Source organism: Periplaneta americana, chromosome 1 (genome assembly GCF_040183065.1).
Source record: "Periplaneta americana isolate PAMFEO1 chromosome 1, P.americana_PAMFEO1_priV1, whole genome shotgun sequence".
Classification (NCBI taxonomy): Eukaryota; Metazoa; Arthropoda; class Insecta; order Blattodea; family Blattidae; genus Periplaneta; species Periplaneta americana.
In genome coordinates, this window is record NC_091117.1 from 181,991,041 (window position 1) to 182,018,370 (window position 27,330).

General features: G+C 34.5%; 2 protein-coding genes across 4 annotated transcripts in view; one reads left to right on the top strand and one right to left on the bottom strand.

Moving 5' to 3' along the window:
* LOC138704965 (uncharacterized) overlaps window positions 1-5,067 on the bottom strand; it is a 521,080-nt gene extending 516,013 nt beyond the window's left edge. The window contains exons 1-3 of one of the 3 annotated variants that reach the window (XM_069833445.1): window positions 4,923-5,067; window positions 4,317-4,794; window positions 4,112-4,220 (exon numbers count right to left, since the gene is read on the bottom strand). In XM_069833445.1, the coding sequence (XP_069689546.1) occupies window positions 4,112-4,220; window positions 4,317-4,777 (570 nt within the window). In that variant the 5' untranslated portion in view covers window positions 4,778-4,794; window positions 4,923-5,067. The remainder of the gene's footprint in view (window positions 1-4,111; window positions 4,221-4,316; window positions 4,795-4,922) is intronic. The other 2 variants (XM_069833451.1, XM_069833459.1) reach the window with 2 other exon arrangements.
* Window positions 5,068-7,281: 2,214 nt separating this feature from the next.
* The window catches only part of mRpL38 (mitochondrial ribosomal protein L38), a 45,904-nt gene continuing 25,855 nt past the window's right edge, over window positions 7,282-27,330 (top strand). Inside the window, exons 1-5 of the mRNA XM_069833474.1 lie at window positions 7,282-7,510; window positions 16,342-16,497; window positions 18,144-18,352; window positions 21,350-21,468; window positions 26,629-26,787. Of these exons, the coding sequence (XP_069689575.1) occupies window positions 7,381-7,510; window positions 16,342-16,497; window positions 18,144-18,352; window positions 21,350-21,468; window positions 26,629-26,787 (773 nt within the window). The 5' untranslated portion in view covers window positions 7,282-7,380. The remainder of the gene's footprint in view (window positions 7,511-16,341; window positions 16,498-18,143; window positions 18,353-21,349; window positions 21,469-26,628; window positions 26,788-27,330) is intronic.

The window sequence follows — 27,330 nt, forward strand, 5'->3', positions numbered from 1 at the left end:
GTGATGTTCAGCCGGTTAATTTCCTCATATTAACACAGTGAAGAGTTATAAAGTTAATCATCATCTTCATCACGGCATAAGCCTTGTGGCTCGTTCAGTCTTCAAGAAAACTGATCCGACCATCTCATCCGTGGCCTGCCGACATTTCTTCTACCTACAGGTTTATACTTATTTATTATTTGTGGTAAGATACGATCTTCATCCATTCTTTGTATATGATCTTGCCATCTTTGTCTATATTCAATGATTGTTTCATTTAGACTCTGAATTTCCAATTCTTTTCTAATATCTTCATTTCTCTTTTTGTCTATGAGTTTATAACCTGCCACCTGTCTCAAAAATTTCATCTCAGCAGCTTCTATTTTCTTCTGTTGTGAGATAGTCAAGAGCCACTTTCACACCCATAAAGCAAGGTTGGGATCGCCATTACTTTGTAAAGTTTTAACATTGTTGCTCTATTACAATTTTTAAAAGTTATTTTTATTGTACCACATAATGTTTGGAATTTGTTTAATTTGTTTTGCACATCTCTATTGCCGGTATATGACACAATGTAACCAAGATAATTAAAATCACTTTGTTGTTTGATGGGCTTATTATTTATGCAAATTTTTGCTCTTAACAGATCTCTTCCTTTAAGAGCCATTATTTTCGTTTTTTCATATGAGATTTGAAGATTATATTCACTTGTAATACTATTTAATTCATATATGACTCTTTGTAAATTATCTTCCGAATCTGCAATTAAGATCTGGTCGTCAGCAAACAACAGTGTATCAATTTTTCTCCCTTTTATTTTAAAATGTGTTTTGAGCATAGTCTGCCATTGTACAACTGCGTCATTAATATATATATTAAATAGGGTAGGCGATAGTGGACACCCCCGTCGTACTCCTAAATTAATCTCTATTAAATTATCCTCTTCTATGGATATCTCCAATTTAAACTTCGTATTTCTATACATACTTTGTATTACTCTTATAAGATGTTGAGGAAAACCGTTTTTAATCATTATTTCCCAGTGACAAATTTTCCTGTCGATTGTTTTGGTTTCATTTTGTTCTTCGATATGTATTGCTCCCATCTGTATTTTTTACTTCCTTTTGTCATATCCCTTGCTGTTTTACTGCAATGCTTCTGCCAGTGGCAGTTTTGGCCTGGTTACATGTTTGTACAACCATCTTTATTATCGTCGGCTTACAAGCAAAACACATTAAGTCAAAAATATTACTTCTGAGGAAAAGACATACCGGTACATAATGTATGTGTATAAAACTTATAATTGGACAATAAAATACACATAAAAAACAACTTACTAAAATTATTTCGAGGATACAATTACGTCCAGAACTTACTTCCAAACGCCTAAGTTTTCTCAGAAGTAATATTTCTGACTTATGGGTTTTGCTTGTTATATTATTTTAATTGAATCGACGCTGAATTATTACTCAACCCAACAGCATTTCAATTGATTATTTCTGCGCAGCAATTCGTTAAACAGCGACACAACATTCGTTCACAGTCCAGTATATAGTCATGAAGCTCAATACGTAGTAAATATGCACCCATAGATAGTTGCTAACCACTGGGATCGCTACTATCGCCTCATTACAGACAATGCGAAATAGTACCTGCACAGTCTTTTGTTCCTAGCACCCTCACAACTCAAGCTTCGTGACTGTGATTCGTTTCCATTCCGTCCAGCGAGGTGAGGAGTTGCTCTGCCACCAAGCTGACGATAGGAATAATTGTCACTCGTTCCTCTTGTGCGCGCATTTAGCCTAGCAATCTTAGGAAGGGAGCCATTGTTAAGCTTTTTATTGCAAATAGTAGTGGCAGTCGGCTTGAAAACTGCAGCTTGTTATGTTTCATTCCTAATTTAATTATAAAATGGAAGCACTTTCTCACATTTCGTTACTTGCTATATTTTTGTCTACCGGTGTTAAACCTATATTCCATTATTTGAATGCAATTTTTGGAATGTAAAACTTAATGATACCTATAACATCTGGAATCAATTATTATAAAATATACCATGAACCGTTACTGGTTCCTGGATACATATCGTAACAATTCAACATCACAATAGCGTGTGACGTTAAATCATTATACCTAAGTACTGTAGGCTACCAACTATTGTTTACACTGTGTAATAACATGAAATGAACCGCTGTATGCAAGTTTTTTAGAGAAAAATACATAAATTATTTGGCTAAACTAACCCTTGTATTCATATTATACATATTGTATAAACGAATCTGTGCCGGGTAAAATTTTGCCGAATCCTCGGACCTCACCTCATCTCACTACATCTCGCCAAAATATTGTAAAAAATTGTTAAAATTGTAGAAAATGACTAAATTGTAAAACTATAAAAATTTGTAAAAATTGTAATTGTAATATTGTAAAATTTTGACTTGTTCCACATCTTAAAGCTTCATTGCTCATATAAGATCTATGGAATAAAATAAATAAATAAATAAATAAATAAAATGTGACCGATTAGGTTTGGTTAGTTAGGCTTTTCTTATGCCTTGCATATACGATCAATTGCATCTCCATAAAAATCCCTTATAAATTCAATGATTTTCACTTCAGAAATCACCGGAACTACTTCAGCGCTAGTTTCACCAAGAAACTAATACCCCTTTTCATGCGATTTAGTTCATGGAGGGCGCGGCTTTTTAGCCGCCCAGAATAATACGAGGCATTCTCTGTTAAGCAACATTGCCTAGTTGTATTGTTAAGACTCAGTCGCTGTTAGTGACGGTAATTTAAATATTACATGCGTCCAGACAATATATTGTAGCCACGAAGATGAGACGTATGAACTATCAGCGCGTGAAAATCACTATAATTCTGATATGAAATCATGAAACGAACAATCCTACCACGAAGGGAGATTTTTTAAATGTACGAAAAATGAATGAAGGGGTCACCAACCACAAAATACAATGTTCAACGCTTCTATGTAGCTGGTGAGGAGCCAGGGAATGGGTGGAATTTCTTGGACGATTCCCAAACCTGTGCCACGTTCAGTAAGTTTTATCGTCAACACGCAAGCGACAATATACGAGAGAAAAAATAAAACAAACAGGCTTGACAGGTTTAAACTGTCATTTACGTAGAGGAGTGACATCACGCTACTCCATTTGCATTATTAAAATTTACCGGGTTATAATATATACAATCATTTTTTCATAACGTACTAACATGAAATGTGTTGGCTATAAAGAGTAATGGATTCTGATAGCATACAATTTACAGTGCTAGAAAAACCGAACGTGGTTTTTCTTCTTTGTAATGTCATTAAGCAAGAAGCTTTTGCATAAAAACAACTTCGCTATAACACATGTAATTTTCATAATTTTGCAAGCAAACATTTTATTAGCAAGAGCATAATAATATTAGGCATATTATATTAACAAGTTTATCTACAATGATTTAGCTAATCTACAAACTTATCTTATACAGATGCATGCTTCTAATAAGAGGATAAATACAGTGTAGCCTAGGGCGAATGACTGCGATTCCAAATGGCAAAATATTCTAACGGATATGAATATTTCTGAAACCCAAAGAGATGACCTTCAGGTCAGAAATTAAACATACTGAATAGAGAAGTTCAATTCTTCAGACGTGAACCAAAGGAGACACAATTTTATAATTATTTTGAAGTTCATACACAGAACACAAACATTGTTTCACCTCTTTCGACAATTTGTATAGAGCAGAAGAATATGACTGATATGTGAGCAAGAATTGACATTCTATTTCTAAAAGAATCGCATCTTAAAAGGATGAATTTCAGATATATGATGAGGGCAAAACTGAACTAACCAACACTATTAATATCACCATTCCTTTTGAAACGTTCATAAAAACTACACATGCTTTTGTCATATCGTACATCAAAGTAAAGTATTGTCATATCGTACATCAAAGTAAAGTAATCTCCTTCCAACAATTTTATTCATGTGTTGTTTCGTAAGTCGAATAGCTTCATACTCTTTTTTCGAAGAAGAAAACTTCGTGAGTCAATAGCCTACCGAATTCTGGAAGCAAAAATTCACATAGCCTAACGTAAACACTACAGAAAGTCAAGTCCTACCTTTACTTCATGGTACTTCTCCTCTAGATAATATGCTATGTTCCTTGCTTCTTCATATTTCTGTGACAGATGTAGATATTTCTCATAATGTTTCTTGAACAGGACAAATCTGAAACAAATGCACAAATTATAACAAATATCATGCACGTCTCTTGGTAATAAAATTACAAATGAACTGCAAGTGTCTGAGCAAATAAGAACTCACCTGTAAAAATCATTCTCTGTTATCATGTCACGAATACTGTCTTCAGGATCCACGCGATCATATAAGCCCATATGGCGATTTGATATTCGTTGCACATCAGAAAAATCTCCCGAAACTTTTCGTGGGGGTTTATCGACACACGATGACCTAACCTCATCTGTCTCACTATCACTGAAATATTTTGGTTTTGGAAGAACATGTGTTGAAACCAAGTCATCCTCATACACCACACAAGCTGTTTTTGGAATGGGCGAATCACAACGCGCATGTTGAATTTCTGGCGGAATTATTGCTGCACTCTGAAGCACCAAATCATCACTCTTGCTGTGTTTTAATTCTGAACTCAAAGAATCTCCACTTCTACTATAACGAGACACAACAGATGATCTGCAGCCATCTAACAGACTTCGGGGAAATGTGTCCCCTCTCGAAGTAACGGACTGTATTAAAAGATCTGTCATCTTTCAACGTAAGGTACCTGTACGAACAAAAACAAGATTATGAATTATATTTACCAACATAACCTACCTCAACATCTAACACGACGACTAACATTTTATATAACCATTTGTTTCACAGAAATAACTTGATTCAAAACTATCTTACCATTAAAATATAAATATTCTCCAACATCAAATACACTGAAATACGTACACATATATGCTTCGAAAAACACTCACGGAATCAAACGTCAAAACAACCGCACCTACACACAACACACATTCGACCTCGATATCTCGCTTCAAACTGGCGGTAGTAGGTATCTGATACAGTACAAGGATACAAGCATACAACTGGACAATGTTTACGAAATCTATTACCAACAGTAAAAAAATTAACCCTCAACAAGTAACGAAATAGTATTATATATTAAATCATAGGTATAAATGCGTAAAAACACGATTAATATACTGCACATATTAATCTTCAAATTTGTTGAAATATGATTGCATAACAATCAATCATTTCCCTTAAAATATTAAACAAAACGGCATTTTGCTATTGGCAACCATGACATGGAAGTAAATCATATTCGAGTCTGCCATCTTGTGTTAACTTCCTTATTGAATATAATAAAAAATAATGTACTTTATTCATTATTTAATATATTTCATCCTTTTCCTATTTTTAAACATATTGTTGTAATTAAATATTATAACAAAGGTGATCCTAAGTATTTTCTTTTATTTTGTTTGTGCTGTTAATTTAATGGTCGATAGAAATACGTAGTAGCAGTGTTGCCATTCTGGTGCTTTTGGCACTAGATCTGGTGTTTTCTACGTCGTCTGGTGCCAAATTTAAATAAATATCGCCTTAGCGAAACTATAGTGCTTTTGCAGTAATTTTAGTGCCTAATCTGGAGCTTTTGGAGAAAAGAAGAAAAATACTGATGAAAAAGAGGTTCTTTGACTACGCAGGAAAAAAATTAGTTATAACGAAAACCTCTGCAACCGCCTCATAAAAAACAACCACAGTTCGCTGCCTCCACGAACTTTGGGTCACGCCAGGATCGTTGTGAAGGGGCTTCCCTGATTGGAATCCAAGTTCCCTTGAATGCGTGTAGTGGGTAGGTAGAAGCTGTAATTGTCGTACACATAATTGAATTATTTAAATCAGTCAAGTCTTGGGTCTTGTTGTTATATGGTTGAGTCTCGGTCGCAGTAAAGTTAGTTTCTATCAGTTAATAAGATGAATGTGTTACAGTGATTGTTTTAAATGTGTGCTAATATTGTAATAGTGAAGTGTTAATTCAAACAGGGAAACAATTAAAAATAATTATAACAATTCACAATCGTGGAAAAAACGCAGTAATTATGCTCAACGATTTCGCAATGAGTGGCGGAACCATTTAGCAGTAACCGGCAACCTGTATTATCATGTAAGCCGATAGATGAGGAATCGATATTAGTGGAGGGGAAAATGGAACTTTTTATTGCAAAACACTATTCAATTCAAACAACAGACCGTCTCTGTGATCTATGCAAATCCTGTTTTTCTAATAGCAAAAGAGCAGTTGATATTAAGCTCCATCGTACAAAATACACTGCAATTGCATGTGCTGCGTTGGCACTACATTTTGAACAATTGATAATTAATCAATGACTTAGGAGATCAAGGGTACAGATTGCTACTTGATGGGAGCAATATTTCTATCACAAAACTGCTAGGAATAGTTATTAGGTAGGCCTATTATTCTAAAGGCTGGTTCGAATCCTCATGGGGGAAGAAATTTTCTCATGAAATTTCGGCCAGTGTATGGGACCGGTGCCCACCCAGCATCGTGATGCACTTGGGGAGCTACGATAGGTAGCGAAATCTGGTTGTGAATACCAGCTGTAACGGCTGAGGCGATCATCGTGCTAACCACACGATACCTCCATTCTGGTTGGATGATCGTCCACCTCTGCTTCGGCATGTGGGCGTGAGGCCAGCAGCCGGCTGGTCGGTCTAGGCCCTTCACGAGTTGTAGCGCCACGGATTATTATTATTATTATTATTATTATTATTATTATTATTATTATTATTATTATTCTAAAGCGAAAAATACCATATCCACATACATATCTAGAAGCGGTAGAATTAAGCGAGTGTAAAAGTGAGTGCGGAACGTTTTATTATCTTTGGTCGGCGGGAAAAGGCACATAAGTCAAAAAGAATAATTTTTCAGGAGAGATTTTATTTTTAATTTACTCTTAACTGAATATAAGTATAATAATGAAATTCATGTATGTTGGTTAAAGTAAGGCGCTTTTCAATTTAAAATAAAAGAAATTTTATTATTTCAAAAATTAGAAAAAATATTAGACTTATGTGATTAGGTACAACAGAAAAATTGACTTTTTGACGTGCCTTTTCCCGCCGACCAAAGAATTTACTAACAATGATTAGGATAGGCGTATTTACTGAAGTTCTTGTGTTTCTTGAACAAGGATTTAGCGCTTTCTCATTTTTCGGGTTGGTAACACTGCGTAGTACGCACCATGCAAGATGGCTGTTATGGTAGCTTATAATACAAAGTGTAGGACCGTATAGGTCGTGTAAAATCATATACAATTTCAGTATAATGGCTGGCTCACTTTTCAAGTTATTTGTAGGAGACGTGAAATGTCTGCAAATTCCTCTGGTCAGGTATGGACATCGTTTGAGGGGTAAACCTCCTGGTATTGCAAGAAGTTTGCAACAACGTTTAGAAGGCAAGTAATTTGAACCTAGTTCAGAGAAAATATAAGCTTAGCAATAGGTGCAATGTTAGTACAGACTGAAATTACACCCCATTTCAGTAGGCCTAGCGATTATGAACACTGAGAGGTAATTGTGTAATAAGTGTCGTCCTGGTCGTCATCTTCCCGCAAGGGAGGTTCAGTGCCCTTTCCCATTAAGCTGGCTCTACACATACGTTAACGCAAGTCTGGATAAAATGTCCGGGTGAATGTTACTTATGTCCCGCCCACTATAGGAGACATAGGCCAGTTTTACACTAATCCTAAACATCTTGACGGGATAATAAAAGCCTAAACTAACCTAATCTAACATAACCTAACCGCGCCGGTGTCTATTCCAAAATCGGCGGAAGTCGCTCAACTCTCGTTTAACCAATATTCGTTCAGTGGGCGGTGGATACTCTACATTGACAAATGTCCGTATTCGGGGAAAATTTCAGTATACGGTTACCTTTCTGACAACAATTAAAGTATCGTAAAATACTAAAAGGGCCCATTTCCGTACAGGGGCAGTGTCATTTCTCTAAGGTTAGAGCCCAGTTTAGGTGTATGTGTATTAATCGAAAAAAATGTCATATAAACATGCGTCTATTCTCAATATTTTGTAGCCCCTAATTTTCGATTCACACATACCTAAACTGGGTTCTAATCTTAGAGGAAATGCCACTGCCCCTGTAAGCCTACTTACTGAGTGTACATTTAAATAAAGTTTTACAAGGATCGAACACATAATTTTCTTATACAGCAAACATGTAGTACTATTCTGCCCTACTATACACTTACTTACTTACTTACAAATGGCTTTTAAGGAACCCGAAGGTTCATTGCCGCCCTCACATAAGCCCGCCAGCAGTCCCTATCCTGTGCAAGATTAATCCAGTCTCTATCATCATACCCCACCTCTCCCAAATCCATTTTAATATTATCCTCCCATCTACGTCTCGGCCTCCCTAAAAGTCTTTTTCCCTCCGGTCTCCCAACTAATACTCTATATGCATTTCTGGATTCGCCCATACGTGCTACATGCCCTGCCCATCTCAAACGTCTCGATTTTATGTTCCTAATTATGTCAGGTGAAGAATACAATGCGTGCAGTTCTGTGTTGTGGAACTTTCTCCATTCTCCTGTAACTTCATCCCGCTTAGCCCCAAATATTTTCCTTAGCACCTTATTCTCAAACACTCTGAACCTATGTTCCTCTCTCAAAGTGATAGTCCAAGTTTCACGACCATACAGAAGAACCGGTAATATAACTGTTTTATAAATTTTAACTTTCAGATTTTTGGACAGCAGACTGGATGATAAGAGCTTCTCAACCGAATAATAACACGCATTTCCCATATTTATTCTGCGTTTAATTTCCTCCCGAGTATCATTTATATTTGTTACTGTTGCTCCAAGATATTTGAATTTTTCCACCTCTTCGAAGGATAAATCTCCAATTTTTATATTTCCATTTCGTACAATATTCTGGTCACGAGACATAATCATATACTTTGTCTTTTCGGGATTTACTTCCAAACCGATCGCTCTACTTGCTTCAAGTAAAATTTCCGTGTTTTCCCTAATCGTTTGTGTATTTTCTCCTAACATATTCACGTCATCCGCATAGACAAGAAGCTGATGTAACCCGTTCAATTCCAAACCCTGCCTGTTATCCTGAACTTTCCTAACAGCATATTCTAGAGCGAAGTTAAAAAGTAAAGGTGATAGTGCATCTCCCTGCTTTAGCCCGCAGTGAATTGGAAAAGCATCAGATAGAAACTGACCTATACGGACTCTGCTGTATGTTTCACTGAGACACATTTTAATTAATCGAACTAGTTTCTTGGGAATACCAAATTCAATAAGAATATCATATAATACTTCCCTCTTAACCGAGTCATAAGCCTTTTTGAAATCTATGAATAACTGATGTACTATACCCTTATACTCCCATTTTTTCTCCATTATCTGTCGAATACAAAAAATCTGATCAATAGTCGATCTATTACGCCGAAAACCGCACTGATGATCCCCAATAATTTCATCTATGTACGGAGTTAATCTTCTCAAAAGAATATTGGACAAAATTTTGTACGACGTCAACAAAAGTGATATTCCTCGAAAGTTACCACAATTGGTTTTGTCCCCTTTTTTAACAATAGGTACAATTATGGACTCCTTCCATTGTTCTGGTACAATTTCCTTTTCCCAAATAGCAAGTACAAGTTTATAAATTTCGCTATATAATGCACTCCCACCCTCTTGTATTAATTCTGCTGGAATTTGATCGATAACTGGAGACTTGTACTTTTTCAGATTTTCTATCGCAATTTCGACTTCTGAAAGCGTGGGTTCGGGTATAAATGGCTCAGCAGTTTGTATTTCAATTCCGTCCCGATCATTTCTATTTGGCCTATGTACATTTAGTAGTTGCGCAAAATAGTTTTTCCATCTGTTTAGGATTGATGGAGAGTCTGCAAGCAAGTCACCATTCTCATCCTTGATCACGTTTACCCTTGGCTGATATCCGTTCTTAAATTCCTTTATACCCTTATATAAATCTCGAATGTTTTTATTCTTACTATTTGTTTCTACCTCATTCAGTTTTTCCTTCAAGTAACCTCTCTTTTTATTCCTAAGTGTACGACTTGCTTCCCGTCTTTCATTGAATTAATTATCTCTCTTCTCCTCAACTGGATCCTGTAAGGCCCTACTATACACAGAGAGGGTAAATGCAATTTATTTAGTTCTGAGATAATTGTACTAAAATCTTCAATAAAACTTGTATACAAATGCGCACACGCCTAGTTGTACATCATTTTCAAGGTACCCATAGAGCCTCGATACAATCATAAAACTCTAGTATTGTTAGGTGCAGAATACTCCACAGATTGCTATGTATCATTGTCTCATTTTTCATAAAATTTGGAGGTGGGATATAATGCTAGTGACTGGATTAATTTTGCTCAAGGTAGGGACAGATGGCGGGCTTATGTGAGGGTGGCAATGAACCTTCAAAATAAAATAAAAAAAACACTTCTGCTCCATTACTACAGGCAGACCAAAAATTCGCTGTAATAACTTAATTTGTCCGGGACTAATCTACCCATTCCAAACCATCAGGGCACAAAAAAAATTCCTAAAAAATTCTTAATTGATACTGACGTTTTGATAACAAATGCAGGTACCTGCAGACATCACTAATGGAATGGTGTATGCGGTATGGAAAGAAAGAATAAAGGTTAGAGACTCTTCTGTGCAAAATGAGAAGCATACTCCAACATATTAACATATGTAAAGTACTAATGCTCTCAAATAATGATTATATATACACCACAAGAAACCTGGAAGAAGAATTATCTCTGTCACTACAATCACTAAATATTCCATTATCCGATCATCTTAAACATTCTCGCTTGAACATTGACTTGTGGAAAGTCAGAAAAGAGCCTTGCAAGAGTGGAGTAATTTACAGCATAAAGTGAAAGGTGTATTCTATGTAAGGAGTATACACCCATCAACTCATGGATCCTAGACCATCATGGATAGTCATGCAGTGGATGGCAAGAGACTATCAAGATGACAGCAAATATTTCTGCAGTCAGATCTGTACTGGAACGATCTCAAAACGATCACCTCTGTAGGTGTTGCCACAGAAAGATAGAAACTCTTGCACATGTTTTGGGATCTTATAGTGATTTGTTAAGGAATATGCGTCATCATAAAAGTCACTCCATTATAGCTGCTGCACTAAGAGATAATGACTTCCAGGTGTTTGAAGAAGTTCATGGCCTTGCAGAAAATGAAAACCACAGAAGAATTGGTGCAATTGTCTTTAAACACAAAATCAAAGGTTACATTGACCCAACCATCAGGTTTAAAAGCTATCAGTCCCAGCCTTTAGAAGTCCATTAAGAAAAACAGAGCATTTATTTACCTATCATTCCTTATTATAAAGAAAAATATGAACTGATATAGAGGTAGTGGGTCTACTCATTGATGCTAGAGAAACAGTTCCAGGTTTCCTAGCGAAATTTTGGAAATCCTTTTCCCTGCCAACATCTATTTTAAAAGAAATAACTATTGCCACTATCAGGGGTTCCCTACAAATATATAAAAACCATTGCTATTATTTCCCTTAATTATTTAACTTCTCAGGATTTTCAAATGTTGTAAATGTGAAGTTACAGTACTTGAACTTAACATTGTATTTAACTTAATTATTTGCATGTACCGGTATCTGGCATGCTTTGTTTGTGAGCAACCTCTAAATTTGAGGAAGGAATAAAATAAATAAAAGCCATTTGTAAGTGAGTAAGTAACCCTTCTGTGTAGAGTTGGGTCGATTCGTGAACGAATCGTTCATTCGAACGACTAATAATAAAGAATCGTAAGAATCGATTCGTGGTATCAACGAATCGTCGTTCAAAAGAATCGTAACGAATCGTCGTTCAAACGAATCGTAACGAATCGTCATTCAAAAGAATATGAAGGAATCGGCATGGTATCGTAACCCACGATTCTATTCGTTGTTTGATGTAACCTGTCAACGGACATTTCCGAACCGTGTCGAATGCTCCCGAGCGAGAGTGAAATCAAAATATGTACTGCATTTGTTAAGTATGGAAAATAATGAACACAAACCTGAAATTTGCATAGTTAAATAGAGATGTAATGCAAAAAATGTACTTCATAATAAGGTTCAGTTGATAAATTATAATTTAGAGAAATTATCTTGGGTAATTTTGTAGACTAATGGAGTTCATACTGAATGGTTCCAGCCAATGGGAAAGAGACAATCCAATGTCTCGCCTCTTATGCCATCTATGAGAGAGATGGAGAACTTTTTGTTCTACGCGTGGTTTGCAAAGGAAAGTGTCTTGCGACGATTCAAAAGAATAGTTGGAATCGCAGACTGGGAAGAATCGTGAACTCGTTGACGATTCAAAAGAATAGTTGGAATCGCAGACTGAGAAGAATCGTGAACGAATCGTTAGAATCGATTCGTAATGTGTGATTGAATCGTTGGAATCGACTTCTGAAAAAGAATCGTGTTGCCCAACTCTACTTCTGTGCTTATTAGGGCAGTATAATAAATCTTTGATGGGCGATCATAAGAGTACAAGTCAAAAAACCTTATTTTACAGGAGAGCAAAAAAAATGTTTAACATCGTACATGATTTTGAAGATACTGGTATGTGCATCAGAGAATGCGGCGTTCTACAGCACGTTTTGACTTGTACTCTTTTTACCAGACAGAGATATCGAGCTGATGATGACAAAACTGTACATATCTCAATTTTGCCGAAATTGACTTGTACTCTTATGATCGCCCATCAAAGAAATATGGTAAAGTAAAACGTGAAATTAATACGTAGAAGTACTGCACTTTCTGATTCCATGTTTGCTTATTGATGAAGATGTTAATTTTATGAGGATAAAGTTACCTTGTTGTGGACATCTGAAAAAAATTACTCACTTTCTTTGTGAGAAATGACGATCTTTGTGGTGGTAAGCTATTAGCATGTAGAAGAAAAACAAATTTGTCGTGTTTCAAACAATAGTACATAGATTAGTGGTGACCAAAGCGGGTATTGTGCTTACATCGTATAATGACAGACATTCAAACGGGTACGAGGAATTTCCTGTACATTGCTGTGTGTTTCATTCATGTACTGAAGACAAGCAGTGGCAGTATCATGTCACTCTACAAACTCTGTCTCTACAAGCAGTAAGAGGTGGTTTCGTAAAGAATGAGAACTTTTTTTGTTATTCTGTTGGACAAAAATATGTAATATGTTTACTTTGCTCAACGGTTCAATTAGGAGTATATAGAAACATTAATTGCCATGCTGAATAATGTATTATTATTATTATTATTATTATTATTATTATTATTATTAGTATTGTTGTTGTTGTTATTTTTATTGACGCATTGAGTATATGTTTCTATAATTCTTCTGTCCCTGTATGAATATTGATATTTTTAGATCTTCTCCCTAGAAGGATAAAATTATTAGGTTTTATCTCAGTTTTAATCTTCTTGATCTTTAGATGAGGGTAACTATTTATTAGTTATTCATTTAATAATAATATTGTAGAAAAACTGATTCAATATTATGTGCCAACGAACTGTTAAATGCCAGGAATTGACATGCCTTAAATCATAGCCAGGAAGAGAAAGATGAGATAAATAAATGTAATGAAATCAGCTATCTAATGGGGTTTGAAATATCTCGTGCTCTAAAGCCTTTTAATAGAACAGAATTTCTCAAAAGAATAATGATTAAAATAGCTTAAATAACTTGTCCACAAGAAGTTTTTAATTTTGAAAAACTACGAATTTCTCGACCAAGTATCGAGAGAAGAATTTAGAAAATTCCTGATTATATTCAAGAGGAAGATTAAAAAAGAAGCAAGAAAAATCTTATGTTATTCACTGGCTCTTGATGACAGCAGTGACATTGCTGATACAGCAAAGCTTGAGATTTTTATCCATGAGATTGATCAAGATGTTAGCACAGAAACTACCACTGGTTGTAGTTTTCATGCCAAGACCTTTCCTCCGTCTCCTTACTTCATAGGCTGTCTGTCGCATGTAATCACTGCAGCTCGAGTTTTGGTCACCGCTGGCACAGATGAACATGATGTGTGGGTCCGATAAGCTCTTTTGCAATAATTGAATAGGTATGTCCGTCAAATTGCTTATCAAAATCGCAATACTTTAATTAGCAAAATATTACAATATTTACAGTATTAAACGTTTTCGGCATAAACCGCCTCTTCAGAACACGTAACAATACAAGAACATGAATACTTCGTGTGGAAATATTATGACTAATATACATGTTGATTACATATTAAAATATTTAAAACCAGATTGTATATGAACATGCACACATAAAATGAATGTTACTGAATGATAAAATAAAATTACATGATTCAAATTGTGTGTATATATATATATATATATATATATATATTATCTTCCTGCAGAAGTTAGCACAAGGTGTGACTGTCAGTCAGGTCGTTAAAACTGAAAATAATATATTTGTGTAAGAAGTGGGCTATGAATTTAATATTGTATTAGAAAGAATTTTTTTTTATTATAAATGGTTTGATAGTAGTTGTGTAAACTATTATAAAGCATACGTGATGTGGAGGTTAAGAGGAGCTTTGTGCAGATTGTGCACTACAACGATACTGACAGTCGTTGTGTGTTTACAGGTTATCCGTTATCTAGATATCATCTGTTTTGTGGAGGGGGTAAAGTGAAATGTAACTTTTGTTGTGATACAGTGAAACCTCTCATTTACGGACATCAAAGGGACGTAACAATCTGTCTGCATCTGGAAGGTGTCCTTAATTGGGAAGGAGGCTCCAGTAAACTTATAATATGCATTATGTATCCCTACATGCTTTAAATGAAATGCATTACTGTAGTTTAATTCTAAATACAGTATACTACAGTAAAATCTTTGCAACTTTGAAAATACAGTAGATAAGACCGAAAAAGGAAAAAACAGTAGTGCCATACAATTTTGTTCTAGGTCTACAGTTATGCAGTAGGCTACTGTAATTTACAATTTTCAACTTAACCTTTACGTTCAGGTGCCATGTCTCTCGAAACAGAACAACTGATTGAAGTGAAGAGAATAGTCCTACAAACCCTGTCATGTGTTGAATACAATTTCACGATCGTGGAAACCTTGACCCATCAGACAGGTTAAATTTAATGACTTTGTTTATCCACCTGCTTTCAGCTAACAAGGAGTAGCCGGCTGGGCTAGTGTCATGTACGAGACCCTTATTGTCTTCTTTCATGTTAAGGAATTTCCGTATTAAATTTTCCGTTTTTGTAACACATTAGGTCTTCAAATCCAAGTTCTGTCCGTAGTCAGGAGGTAAAGCAAGCTTTAGGACTGTGAAACAGCTGTCCGTGTCTGAGAGTGTCCATAAACGAGAGTTAATTTATCATTATTTCTATATTATTTCAGTTGGGACATAAAAATCTGTCCATATATGAGGAGTGTCCGTATCTTGGGGGTGTCCGTAAGGAGAGGTTTCACTGTAATTTGTTTATATAAATTGTACAGTGAGTTTGTTATATTAGTAATTTATTCGTTTCAAAGTTGGGTTCCTTGATTGTAGGCCTTCACGATAAAATCGCGGGTGCTCGTGTAAAGGGGGTTAAGTTGATTTGGCTAAACTGGAATAAGTACAGATTTGAACCTTCCAAAATTACTTTTCTCTCGTCTTAAAGGGGTTAAGTCATTTTTCCATCTATGATGTAGTTACAGTGCTCCATATTTTATGATAAAGGGGTTTTGTTCAGTACCAAAGGAGAGAAGTTTACATACCTTGCAATTTGACTTAACCCCCTTTAGACGAGCACCCGCGAAATATTCTTCATCAATGCTTACTGTGTTGTTATTGTTTAAGGTTTTAACTATTTGTAATGTAGACTATCTTTTATATTATGAAGTTCATGACCTCCTTCAATTAAATGTGTGGCGAATGTAGACCTTTTCTACTGTTTCATTTTATGTGTCCATGTTCATATACAATCTGGTTTTAAATATTTTAATATGTAATCAGCATGCATCTTAGTCATAATGTTTTCACACGAAGTATTCATATTCTTGTATTGTTATGTGTTCTGAAGATGGCAGTTTATGCCGAAAACATTTAACACTGTAAATGTTGTAATTTTTTGCTAATTAAGTTATAGCATTGTGATTTTGATAAGCAATTTGATGGCATACTTATTCAATTATTGTAATAGTACATAAGCCTAATGAATCTTTCTTTCATTTCAGAGCTAAATTATAAAGATCCATCTGTTCATTTCAAAGTTGACATTGGTTTTCCAAAGCCAAAACCATCGCGTTCTGTGGAACTCAAAGAAAGACTTAATGTGATAAGAGCTAGAAGATCAGATACCGAAATAGAAAAGTTATCTAGATTGAAGAAACGTAAGTAAAATGTTGTTGTCTATGAAGGACTTCAGTTGAGGATATTTTCCAAGAAGGAGAGTCTTCTCAGAAAGCAGACTTTCTCAAAATTCATGGGAATGTTTTAATTTTTCGTTTCCTTTTGAATTTAATTTATTGTGTACTTCGCGAATATTCTATTCATAGTTTTGTTGAGTATTGAAAATAATACTGTATCAGAATGCTACATTGTTCCAAAACATTTTCGAATTTCACAATATTCTAATGATTTCTAGAATATATCAGAATAAGAAATGGAACATCATTAATGAACCACCATTCTAGAACAAATATAGAGGGATATGTTATGGTATACCATTTTTATTTTGGTCCACAGTAAAATACTAATTTTTAGTCTACTCCATTTGTAGGCCTAATGCATTTTTGGTCCAAGGAAATAGGCCTACTCGTCCATTACGAAAATAATCGTATTTTTATTCACTGATTTATATTAGGCCTATTGGACATAAGTAACAACCATGGGTCACTGAAGGATAACATAAGAAACATGTCTTTTTATTAAACACTCTAACATTTTCATTTCAAACTTGTATGACTTAGGCTATACTATTATAAATGGTATACATTCTTTGTCTAAGATTAAAGCATTCTCATGGTTCTTAATAATTTTACAACTGCCCTAAAACTGTATAATAACTTGTGTGAACAATTTCATATCAATGTGATTGAATTATGCAGTTTTTAATCATGTTAGTCTTTTTAGTCTTAATCTATACTAATAATAAAACTATAAGTAGAATTCCTTATTGTATATTGTTGTTGTTTTCTAATGTCAGGCGTTTGACAATAAAGTCGTTTGACCTCTTGCACTCCAATATTTTTCAAAGATATTATCATGGTCAGACACTGAAGCACAGATTTTGAGGTGTTCCGAATCCATTTCTTGCACAATCGGCAGTTAGGGGACTGATATATTCCAATTCTATGCAGGTGTTTGGCCAAACAGTCATGGCCTGTTGCCAATCTAAATGCAGCTACAGACGATTAATCGGGAATTAACTGTGGATTATGATGCAGAGAGTTCTATTTTATCCCTTGAGATTGTGTTATCAAATTTTGTTTGTTGAAGTCTAAGTATGTAGATTTAATAAATCATTTATTGTCTGACTAGCTTATCTTAGGCTAAGTGAATTACTGTTCACTAGAGTAGCTTGATTTATTGACAAATAGAGATTAACATTTTCGGCAAGTTATTTTGCCATCTTCAGATCAAGTACATATGAATATAACAATAAATATGAATTGCAAGCAGTGTTAAAAATTAAAATATAAATATGGTTAAAATAATTATTGTTAGTAGATAGGTTATTTTATATGTAACACTGAAGAAATAAATTAGCTTCAATGAATAGACAATTGTGATATGTAATATAAGATATGTAGCAGTTTGCTGGTTTTCTTAACATTGTTTTGTTAGCTCTTGTAATGAGAATTGTTAACAAAATCTCCCATGAGGAAGGTTATTGCGGGTGTGTGTACCAATTGGGCGATTTGTAAGTCTGGCCTCAGCACTAAAGATACAATTCCGCAGTTTCCAACATTTCACTTACAAATGGCTGATTGATACACACAACAATATACAATTATACCTTTTTTTTTTTTTTCAGTTGAAATACCTTTGAGTGAGGTTAAAGAAGAATGGCTGAAAACAGCTGGGCCTTTTGAAATAAAACGTGTTGCAGAACATTATGGAATATTTAATGACTTATTTGGAGATGCTTACTTTGTTCCTCGTGTAATGCTGAATGTGAAGTATAAGATAAGTGATGACTCTTATCTGCCAGTACAGCGAGGAAATGTGATAAAACCGGCAGAGGTAACAATTTGTTTATGACTAAATTATACATATTCTAGTACATAAGAATAAGCCTACACATATACATGGTGCTGTATTACCTTCCCTCTAGAAATTAACAGTACACTAAAATCCCTCATATCCGGGACCCAAATAACCGGCAATATCAAAACAATGGCACTTTTGGCTAGACCAAAAAAAAAAAAAAGTCATTCGTGTGAAAGGGAAGAGTCGGACGAAGATGTGAGTGGTTTTCGTGGATTGCACATGCTGCATATTGTTTACTCTTTATATTTTTCACATGTGAAAACATAGAAGAAAACCCCGTTATGTCTCTGGAGATCAGTAAGCTGTCACTTGAGCCTTGCAAACAATTCGCAGAAATGATATCTTTAAATTTACCACTGAACTCGCCCGTTTGAAGGGGTGTTGGACGACTCTAAATAGGAAAGTGTGAAATTCTCTGTTCCTACAACGCATAAAAGTTTCATTCGAGTGATAGTGTATATAAACAAGAAGACATTAGAGATATGTTAAAGAGGTTCAAATCATCGACTACTACTTCATCTTCATAGTTGCGATGTTGGCTACACTGCTCTTCACATTACATGGCCACTATTTAAAATTGTCATAAGATTACGTTTAGTATTTTTTACGCTATTATGCATTACAATAAATTATGAACTGATGAATGTACATTACCATATTCAGTACTAAAAATAAACATTGTACGTATTTCAAAACTTTATTTTTAAATATATATATGAAAATTACTAAATTTGAACATGGAAAAAAATGTTTGTGCAGTACAGTGTGTCTTTACATAACCTATAAACGTATTTTCCTATTATCCGGTAAAATCAGTTATCTGGCACTGGCTTTGTCCCATAGTTGCCGGATACGAGGAATTATACTGTATTTTAGATGTTACAAAACATATCTAAACTGCACAGAAACTACAAATGTATGTAATTACACATGGCAATAAAGTAATTTTTTTCTTCATCTCCTCAGTTAAACACCTTACAGATTGAAGTTACAGTGTTGTTCAAGGGAGATAATTAGTCTTGAATACTTATTTTCTTTGAGTATACTTAATTAAATTATTTTTGTAGTTTCTTTCTATATCTCTTTGTTTTCTCAAAATAAGAGTTTTTATATTGTTGTGTTTGGCAACTGTACTAGAGTTCCAACTAACAAATGTACACTGTATTTGTCACCAACAGGGTGATTAAAAAGTTGCTGGAGCTGTTGTTGAAACAATCAACATAAGCATACCCGCTGTTCATGATCTCTTGATACTCAGATACTGAACACATTGATAATAGTATGGGTGTTTGTTGTATTCCCTTAAAGTTCTTAACACTACGTGAGAGAAACTACATCCTATATTTCTGCTACTCCTTCCCAGATCCTTGTCTGCAGGCTCCAAAACCCATTGATCTATCCCTAGAATGTTGGGTGGTCATTATGATTCTCTTCCTAGAAAGGCATCATATTTCAGTTATCTGCCACATCCTGCAACAATGTGGAGTTCTTCTATATGAAGATTGAGCTTGGTAGGTTTGCGCAGCTTCTGTAGTATTCAATCGATTTCTCCATAGATTATTGTCATGTTTAAGTAGTTCCAATTTGTGAATTATGTTTCTTCACTGTGAGCAAATCATTGCTGTATACCCATTAACTGCTAAGTTGATTTGCGATAATTTCAATTGCTGTGACGAGTCTCTACTTCCTTCCCTTTTATCTGATCAAGAAGGTTGTGTTTTACAAGGATAAGTTCAGTAACATCATAAGAGAATTACAGCATTTGTTGCCAGGTATAATCTTTTACGTAACTATTTTGTTTAGATTTAAACTTCGAAGTCTCACAATAGCATTAGCTTCAGAGAAAAGCTGAAAAGTAAAATGTAGTCACAGTTTATCGTAATTTAGTAATACATATTATCAAGTAATAACAACACCTCATATGTCTGATATAAATTATGTTATTATTATTTCACTTTTTTATACTTACTTTTATACTTATTTACTGAAGATGATGCAGCACCGGCATCGAAACGGGCCGTCTGTCTAAGGTACATAACCTTTTTTTTTTAATTTTAACACCTTTAACGTGTCATTTAACAATTTTAAGTTTTTTGAACAAAGTGTTAATGTGAACCAGAATCAATGTATCGTCTTTCATGTGTGTTTTAGGCTTTCATGGTGAATGTTATCAAATAGACTTTTGGGTATTCCACTGTATCCTGGAATTCAACTGTCACCCAAAGTAGCTAGATGTTAACAATTCCAACTGAGTTAGCAACCCTTCCAGTCATACCTCTCTGCCCTGATGATGTAACCTGCACGTAGTTTCGAAACACTGGACTTGTTAAATTCCAAGACACGGAATATCCAAAAGTCTATTTATGATTATTGCCTTTTACTTTACTCAAATTTCTTCACTTTACATTTTGTTAAATTTCATTTTTCAAATTATTGATCTTCTACTAAGTGCTTAATATTTTTATTGGTTTGATGATTATCACTTTTTATATGTTTAAACATAATGTAGTATATAACAGTAGGCTGTAATGTGGTCCATATTTATAATTAATATTATTTTTAAAGAATGATGAAATTATTTGATGTGTAATTTACGATACCGTACCAGTACTCGAGAATCTAACATCTTTTCAAGAATATGAAAGGACAGACCTCTTCTTATTACAAATGAGGACCTAACATTCTAAATGTGCTAAGTGCCAAAAACAACTTTTTGAGATATTGATGAAAAAAAAAAAAACGCTGTGGAATGCATGTTGAGATACCTGCAACACTGTTTTTTTTTGGCACATGAATGAGTCGTAGTTGAACTACGACAAAGACAATTTAGTATGATATTCTCATATGGATCTTTCTCCCTTAGATTGAATAAAATGGGATTTGAAAAATGCATATAGCACATTTAGAATGTTAGGTTTTCAAATGTTTTCCATATAATAATTTGAATTGTAATTTCTTACATTGTTACAGGCTGCAACTGTGCCTGAAGTAACATATACAAGTGACCCCAATTCCCTTTGGACAATAATTCTTACAAATCCTGATGGACATTTAACAAAACAAGATTCCGAATATGTTCACTGGTTTGTGTAAGTTTTATTTCTTTTATCTTTACACAGGGAATAGTACATATTTCACTAGGGTAATTTATACTTCTTTCCACATGTGACATTTCATTTTCATTTTACTAAATAATCTGTAAAATATTTATTATCATTACCATTATCCCATTGCTGTATTTAACAAATAGGCTAATTTGCAGAAAACGTTGTATTTAAGCAGCCAGTTCCTTTGAAGCTAATTCTTTCTTCAAAACCAATTTTAATATTGCCGTAATTTTTTATGTGTGTGTATGTATTTGTATGTATGCGTGCTGTTTTTTATTGATACCTTCTGATTTCTCTTAACCAAGACATTATTTGATTATTTGAAGTTTTTTTTTTTCCTTCATATATTAATTTTCCTTTTCATGATTTTCTCGGTTGTCCATTGTCCTTCCACCAATTTATTCAGTGTATATTTTGACAATCTGTGCATGTCTGTCTTGTTTGAACACAGTGATTACAGCATAATATTTCGTGTTGCATCCTCTCCCTCTTTGATATGTTGGTGAATCCTTGTGATGTTTCTTTAATAAGAATATAAGATTATTTCCACACTTTTGAGATATCAAGTCATTTTTCATTTTCATGTAAGTTACAGACTTTCTGTAACTCTTCACTGAAAACATATAAAATAAAACTGCTTCTGAACACTAAAAGTGAACAGTATGTTCGTTTCAGCACAGCAGAAATCGCCGAATCTCTTTTCAAGTTTTCATAAAACTCCTTGCACTTTTTTGAAATGTGGCACATAGTAATGAGATTACATTTCTTTTCTACGAATACGCTCTGGTACTTATTGTACAGACAAAGCAGATTGTGCAAACTTACAACTGGCGCAAGTGTTACTCTGGTGCTCCCTCAAGAATGTTTGGCCATGTTTCCTGAATGCACTGCAAGACATTGTTTCGACACTGTAGTATTGTAAATCCAACGAGATTTTGAATCAGATTATAATCTTTCAGTTTAAATGATATAAAAGTATTCCCAGGTGTTTTCAAAAGTTCCAAGAAAAGATTATTTGATAACCTCGAAATGGCAGTAGAGGAAAGCATGAAAACTGTCTGAATAAACTTAGAGATGATATTATAGATGCCAAAAAGAAATATATAACTGAACAGAAAGGTTTTAACATGCAAATTTTAAATTTTATAGGAAAGAAAAAATTCAGTTCTTACTAGAATTGTATTTGAAAATATTTTCTATTTTTACTTTGTGTTCCATAGTACATGTTTAACAATATGTTGAACTGAAAATAGTAATATACATTACAAGAGCGATATGTTGACGTTTTCATGGTCGAGGAAAAGATTGAAAAAGCGAAACGTAGTTGAGCTTTTTTAATTTCCGAGAACATGAAAACAAACATACCGCTGGTGTATCGTACATTATTTTGTGCGAAGATAGTTTATTACATACCTGAAAGACGAATTTCTAATAAGTTGCAATGAAATCTCCATGTTGGTTTCTGTTTAATGACGGCAACTTCGGAAAACCAAAATATCTTTCTTCAGCATTGTTGCTGTAAAATGTTTTCTGTGTTTACTGTACTCCAGCAGGCCGTGATATACGTCTGTCTTTTTTTTCCCCCCAGTCTATAAATGCGAACTTAAAACAAACGGTAAGGTTATATAATGATTTATTTTTCATTTTAATATTTTAACAATATTATTTATATAACATATTGCAGTAATAACATCGGCATCTGGAATCTTGTTGATTTTTTCACGGCTTCCTTAATGTTACTTGTATCAGGAATGCAATAAGTTTCGTGGAGTAGTAGACTTTACTTAATTTTTGCAAATATTTAAAAACAATAATTAACATTGCAATTTAGGTGAAATTGCAGTGGTAAGTTTCCAATTTATAATTATTACTATGTTAAACGTCTCTAAAAATAATATGTTAAAAGCCTAAAGCAGTAAAATTAATGTCGCACTTAAGCGGTAAGAAGAGGGAAATTGTTATGTGTGTTACGTTGGGAATACTGAATGTGGTATTTCACACTTACCGCGTATTGGTTCTGTGCGGAAAACAAGCAAATACGCACGATCTCGCACAAAAGTGCTTTATTTGCTAAAATGAACAAAACTATGTGTTTTCCCATGTAAAAGTTTGTAATAGTTGCTTATATTGTAAGTTACAACCTTCTGACTGTGCCAGTCGGCATTTGGGAAATGATACTGGAATTTAGATCAGGTGTTGATGCCTAATATGGGGGAAAGAGGAGAACCCGAGAAAAACTCCAAATGCGATTTTGTTCACCACAAATGACACAATGGATTCAGGCCTGTTTGACAGGCTGAGGACCTAGATACAGACTAAATCTTTTTGCTCCAGCACAAGTATTAAGTGTGCTTAAATGCAACAGGCTCATGTCACTAGATTTACTGGCATGTAAAAGAACTCATCTGGGACAAAATTCCGGTACACCGTGATGCTGATATAACCTCAGCAGTTGCAAGCGTTATTAAATAAAACATAAACACAAGTATTGACAACTGGAATGTGACTAGCAAAATATCAGGTTTGCCAACATTAACTCAATAGACACACTTTTCATGGCGCACATAATCGTTCTGCATAGAAAATTACTTTTACAAAAAAATGTGTGTTATAACCATTTGTCTTCAGGTATTCAATTGTAGCATTTGGTTCTGTATGAATCAATCTATAATTTTATATATATATTTTACTTGGCATGGAAGTTTTTTAATAGTACATTATGCAACGAGCCTATAATGAAGGTAATTAAGAAGTGAGTATGGATATTTATGAAACTCGCTTGCGCTCGTTTCATAGTTTTCATATGAGCTTCTTAATTACCATTATAGGCGAGTTTCATACGACTTTTTATGCTCGACCATATTTCTAACTTGATATTATTAATTTTATTGTATCTGACCTGAGCAATGTCCCGTATGTTGTGAGATGTGCGCAGACGCGAAAGTATTGATTTTTTCCGAGGAACAGATTTCCACATTGACCTTGCTAGGCCATAAGAACCTACAGAGATAACATTGAAATAAAATTAGACATTGAAAAACGAGATGACAAATTGTATTGATTTGAATATTATTTACAATTAACGCTAATTATTATAGTAACAGAACATAACCTTCTGCGACAGTATTGTATTTCCAGCCTCCGTGACTTTTCGCTAATTCTCTTTCAATTGCATATCCAAGAATAATCGATACTTGCGGTTTTATAATGGTAGAAAGTTGACCTGTCATTGGCAGAACAGTTGTAACCTGAGTCGCCATTGGCTGAAAGACCTGACCTTTAATGAGTAGGTGTACTTTAATGGCATGCATTAAATTTCTGCTACCAGGTGTATAATTACTACATTTCGGCATGGTCGAGCATAAAAATATTAAGAGTTCAGTTAAATTAATGGAAGTAATTTGGGTAATCTTATTGTCATGAGATTCGAACTCTAAGCACTGAGTAAAAGTTACTTATGTCTAATATATTTCGTTTTCTTGACATGTGATGTATTGAGTAATGTAATGAACTCATTTAAGATAATTCAATAGTGACGTATTTGTCTATAACTTGTCTACTCCTGTCCAAATTCAACTTCACAAATTTCAAGTGCATTAATTAACAATAGGTCTCTAATAGAAACAACAATCAAATTTCTTGGCTTAAAAATCAATTATGTTAAATTTGAAAAATTATATTAAAGAAATTATCCCCAGACTAAATTCAGCATGTTTTGCTAATAGATCTATGCAAAAGGTAGTAAATGTCATTACCTTAAAAACAAAATACTTTGCATACTTCCACTCAGTAATGAGTTTTACAATAATATTCTGGGGAAATTTCACAGATAGTAACAGTATATTCCTACTACAAAAAAAGAGTAATTAGAATAATAGTAGGTGCCAAATCTAAGGAATCATGTAGGACTATCTTAAAAAACTACAAATAATGCTCATGACTTGTCAGTATATTTTTTTACTAATAATCTTGCTCATATGTAATTGTAAAAACTTTGTAACTAATTCAACCATTCATAGCATAAATACGCGTCAAAAAATGACTTTCATATTTCATCGGCAAGTCTACCATGCTATCAAAAAGGATTGCATTATATGGCAGTAAAAATGTTTAATAGCCTCTCTATCGATATAAAAAATGAAACTCAAAACATAAGATTATTTAGTGCCAAATTAAAGAAGTACCTAATTTCTCATGCCTTCTATTCTGTAGGTGAATTCATGACATTCAACAGCCCTTCATGAAATTGATACTAAAACTTTGTGTTGTACTAGTAGATTATATTGTAAACCTCTTCTGTATATATTTCAGCTAGACTGTGACTATAAATTAAGACTTTATAGTAGTATTAAGCTTTTTGACTTGTTCCATATTCTAGCTGTGAAGCAATGTATGAATACCATGGAATGTTAATTAATAAAACATCCTCCCTAATTTAACGTTTAGATAAAGAATAGATGGATCAAAATAAGGAAACTGTATTAATGTGAATTGTATCTAAACAGTGGGAAATCTAGGTTTACATGCATTGCCATAGCGATATCAAATGATATGCGCAAAACAACAAGAATTGAATAGGACATTGAATACACTGAATTGACATTCAGTTAGTGCAAATTGTAATCTGTAACGAATTCCAACTATGCCGTGGATGGGTGAAGAACGTGCTTACGCTGTGGTATCGTTTCTAGTAAGTGGTAATTCCGTTGTCACTGCTCAGATGTTTCCTGGACGCTTAATTTCTTCACGTGGCGACGTCCCCTGGCCAGCACGATCACCAGACCTTGCACCCTGCGATTTTTTTCTATGGGTGCATCTTAAGGCTGAGGTGTTCAAACATCGGCCGAGGACTTTGCCAGACCTAAGAAATGCAAGAAATTGGTCTAATTCCTGAGAAATGCTAGTTAGAGTGATGCAGAATTTCCGAAGTCGTGTTCAACAATGCATTGATAGTGAAGGACACTACTTGAGAGACACGTTATTCAAAAAATTAAAAATTCCCACTGTTAAGATACCATTCTTATTAATAAAGTTTCCTTATTTTGATCCATCTGTTTTTTATTTAAACTTTAAATTAGGGAGGATGTTTTGCCGTACCCTTTACAATACAATACGATACAATACTTCTGGATTTACTTGTAGGGGTAACATACCAGGCAGTGACATCAGCAAAGGCGAAGTAGTATGGAATTACTTGCAGCCTTTCCCTCCTCGGGGCACTGGCTATCATCGGTTGGTGTTCATTCTTTACAAACAGGACAAGAAGATGGACTACAGCAAACTCAAGAAAGAAGGACCTTGGTAAGATATATTTCCTATGCAAAGGATTACATAAAGACAGTGGCGGCTGATTGACTGAGGCAAGCGAGGCCGGGCCTCAGTCACTTGGCTTAACAGAAATCAAATTTTGTGTTTTTATATAATGTATTAGTTATTTGACTGAAGCATTGCTGTAGAAGCATTTTAAAACTTTGTGATGTATATAGACCTGTTTTGCAGTAAAATTTACTCCTGAGGCCAGAATCGCTCGTGCCGGGTCTGGTTGTGATGTATATAGACCTGTTTTGCAGTAAAATTTGTTCCTGAGGCCAGAATCGATCGTGCCGGATCTGTCTTCTGAATTTCCTGTATTTTCGCAGGGTTTGAGCTTGTGCTTAAAACGTTGTAGCCGAGGCACAATTCGTCTGGCCTCGTGGCCTGGTCAGGTTTCACTCCTCACATCCATGGGCCGGCGTCAAGGGTAGAGTGGGGTGGGAATAGCAATGGTGACTTGTCTTCCTAAATAGGTTATAAATAACACAAATTCCAGCTCTTTGGCAGGCAGAGACCCACACTATTCCCTCC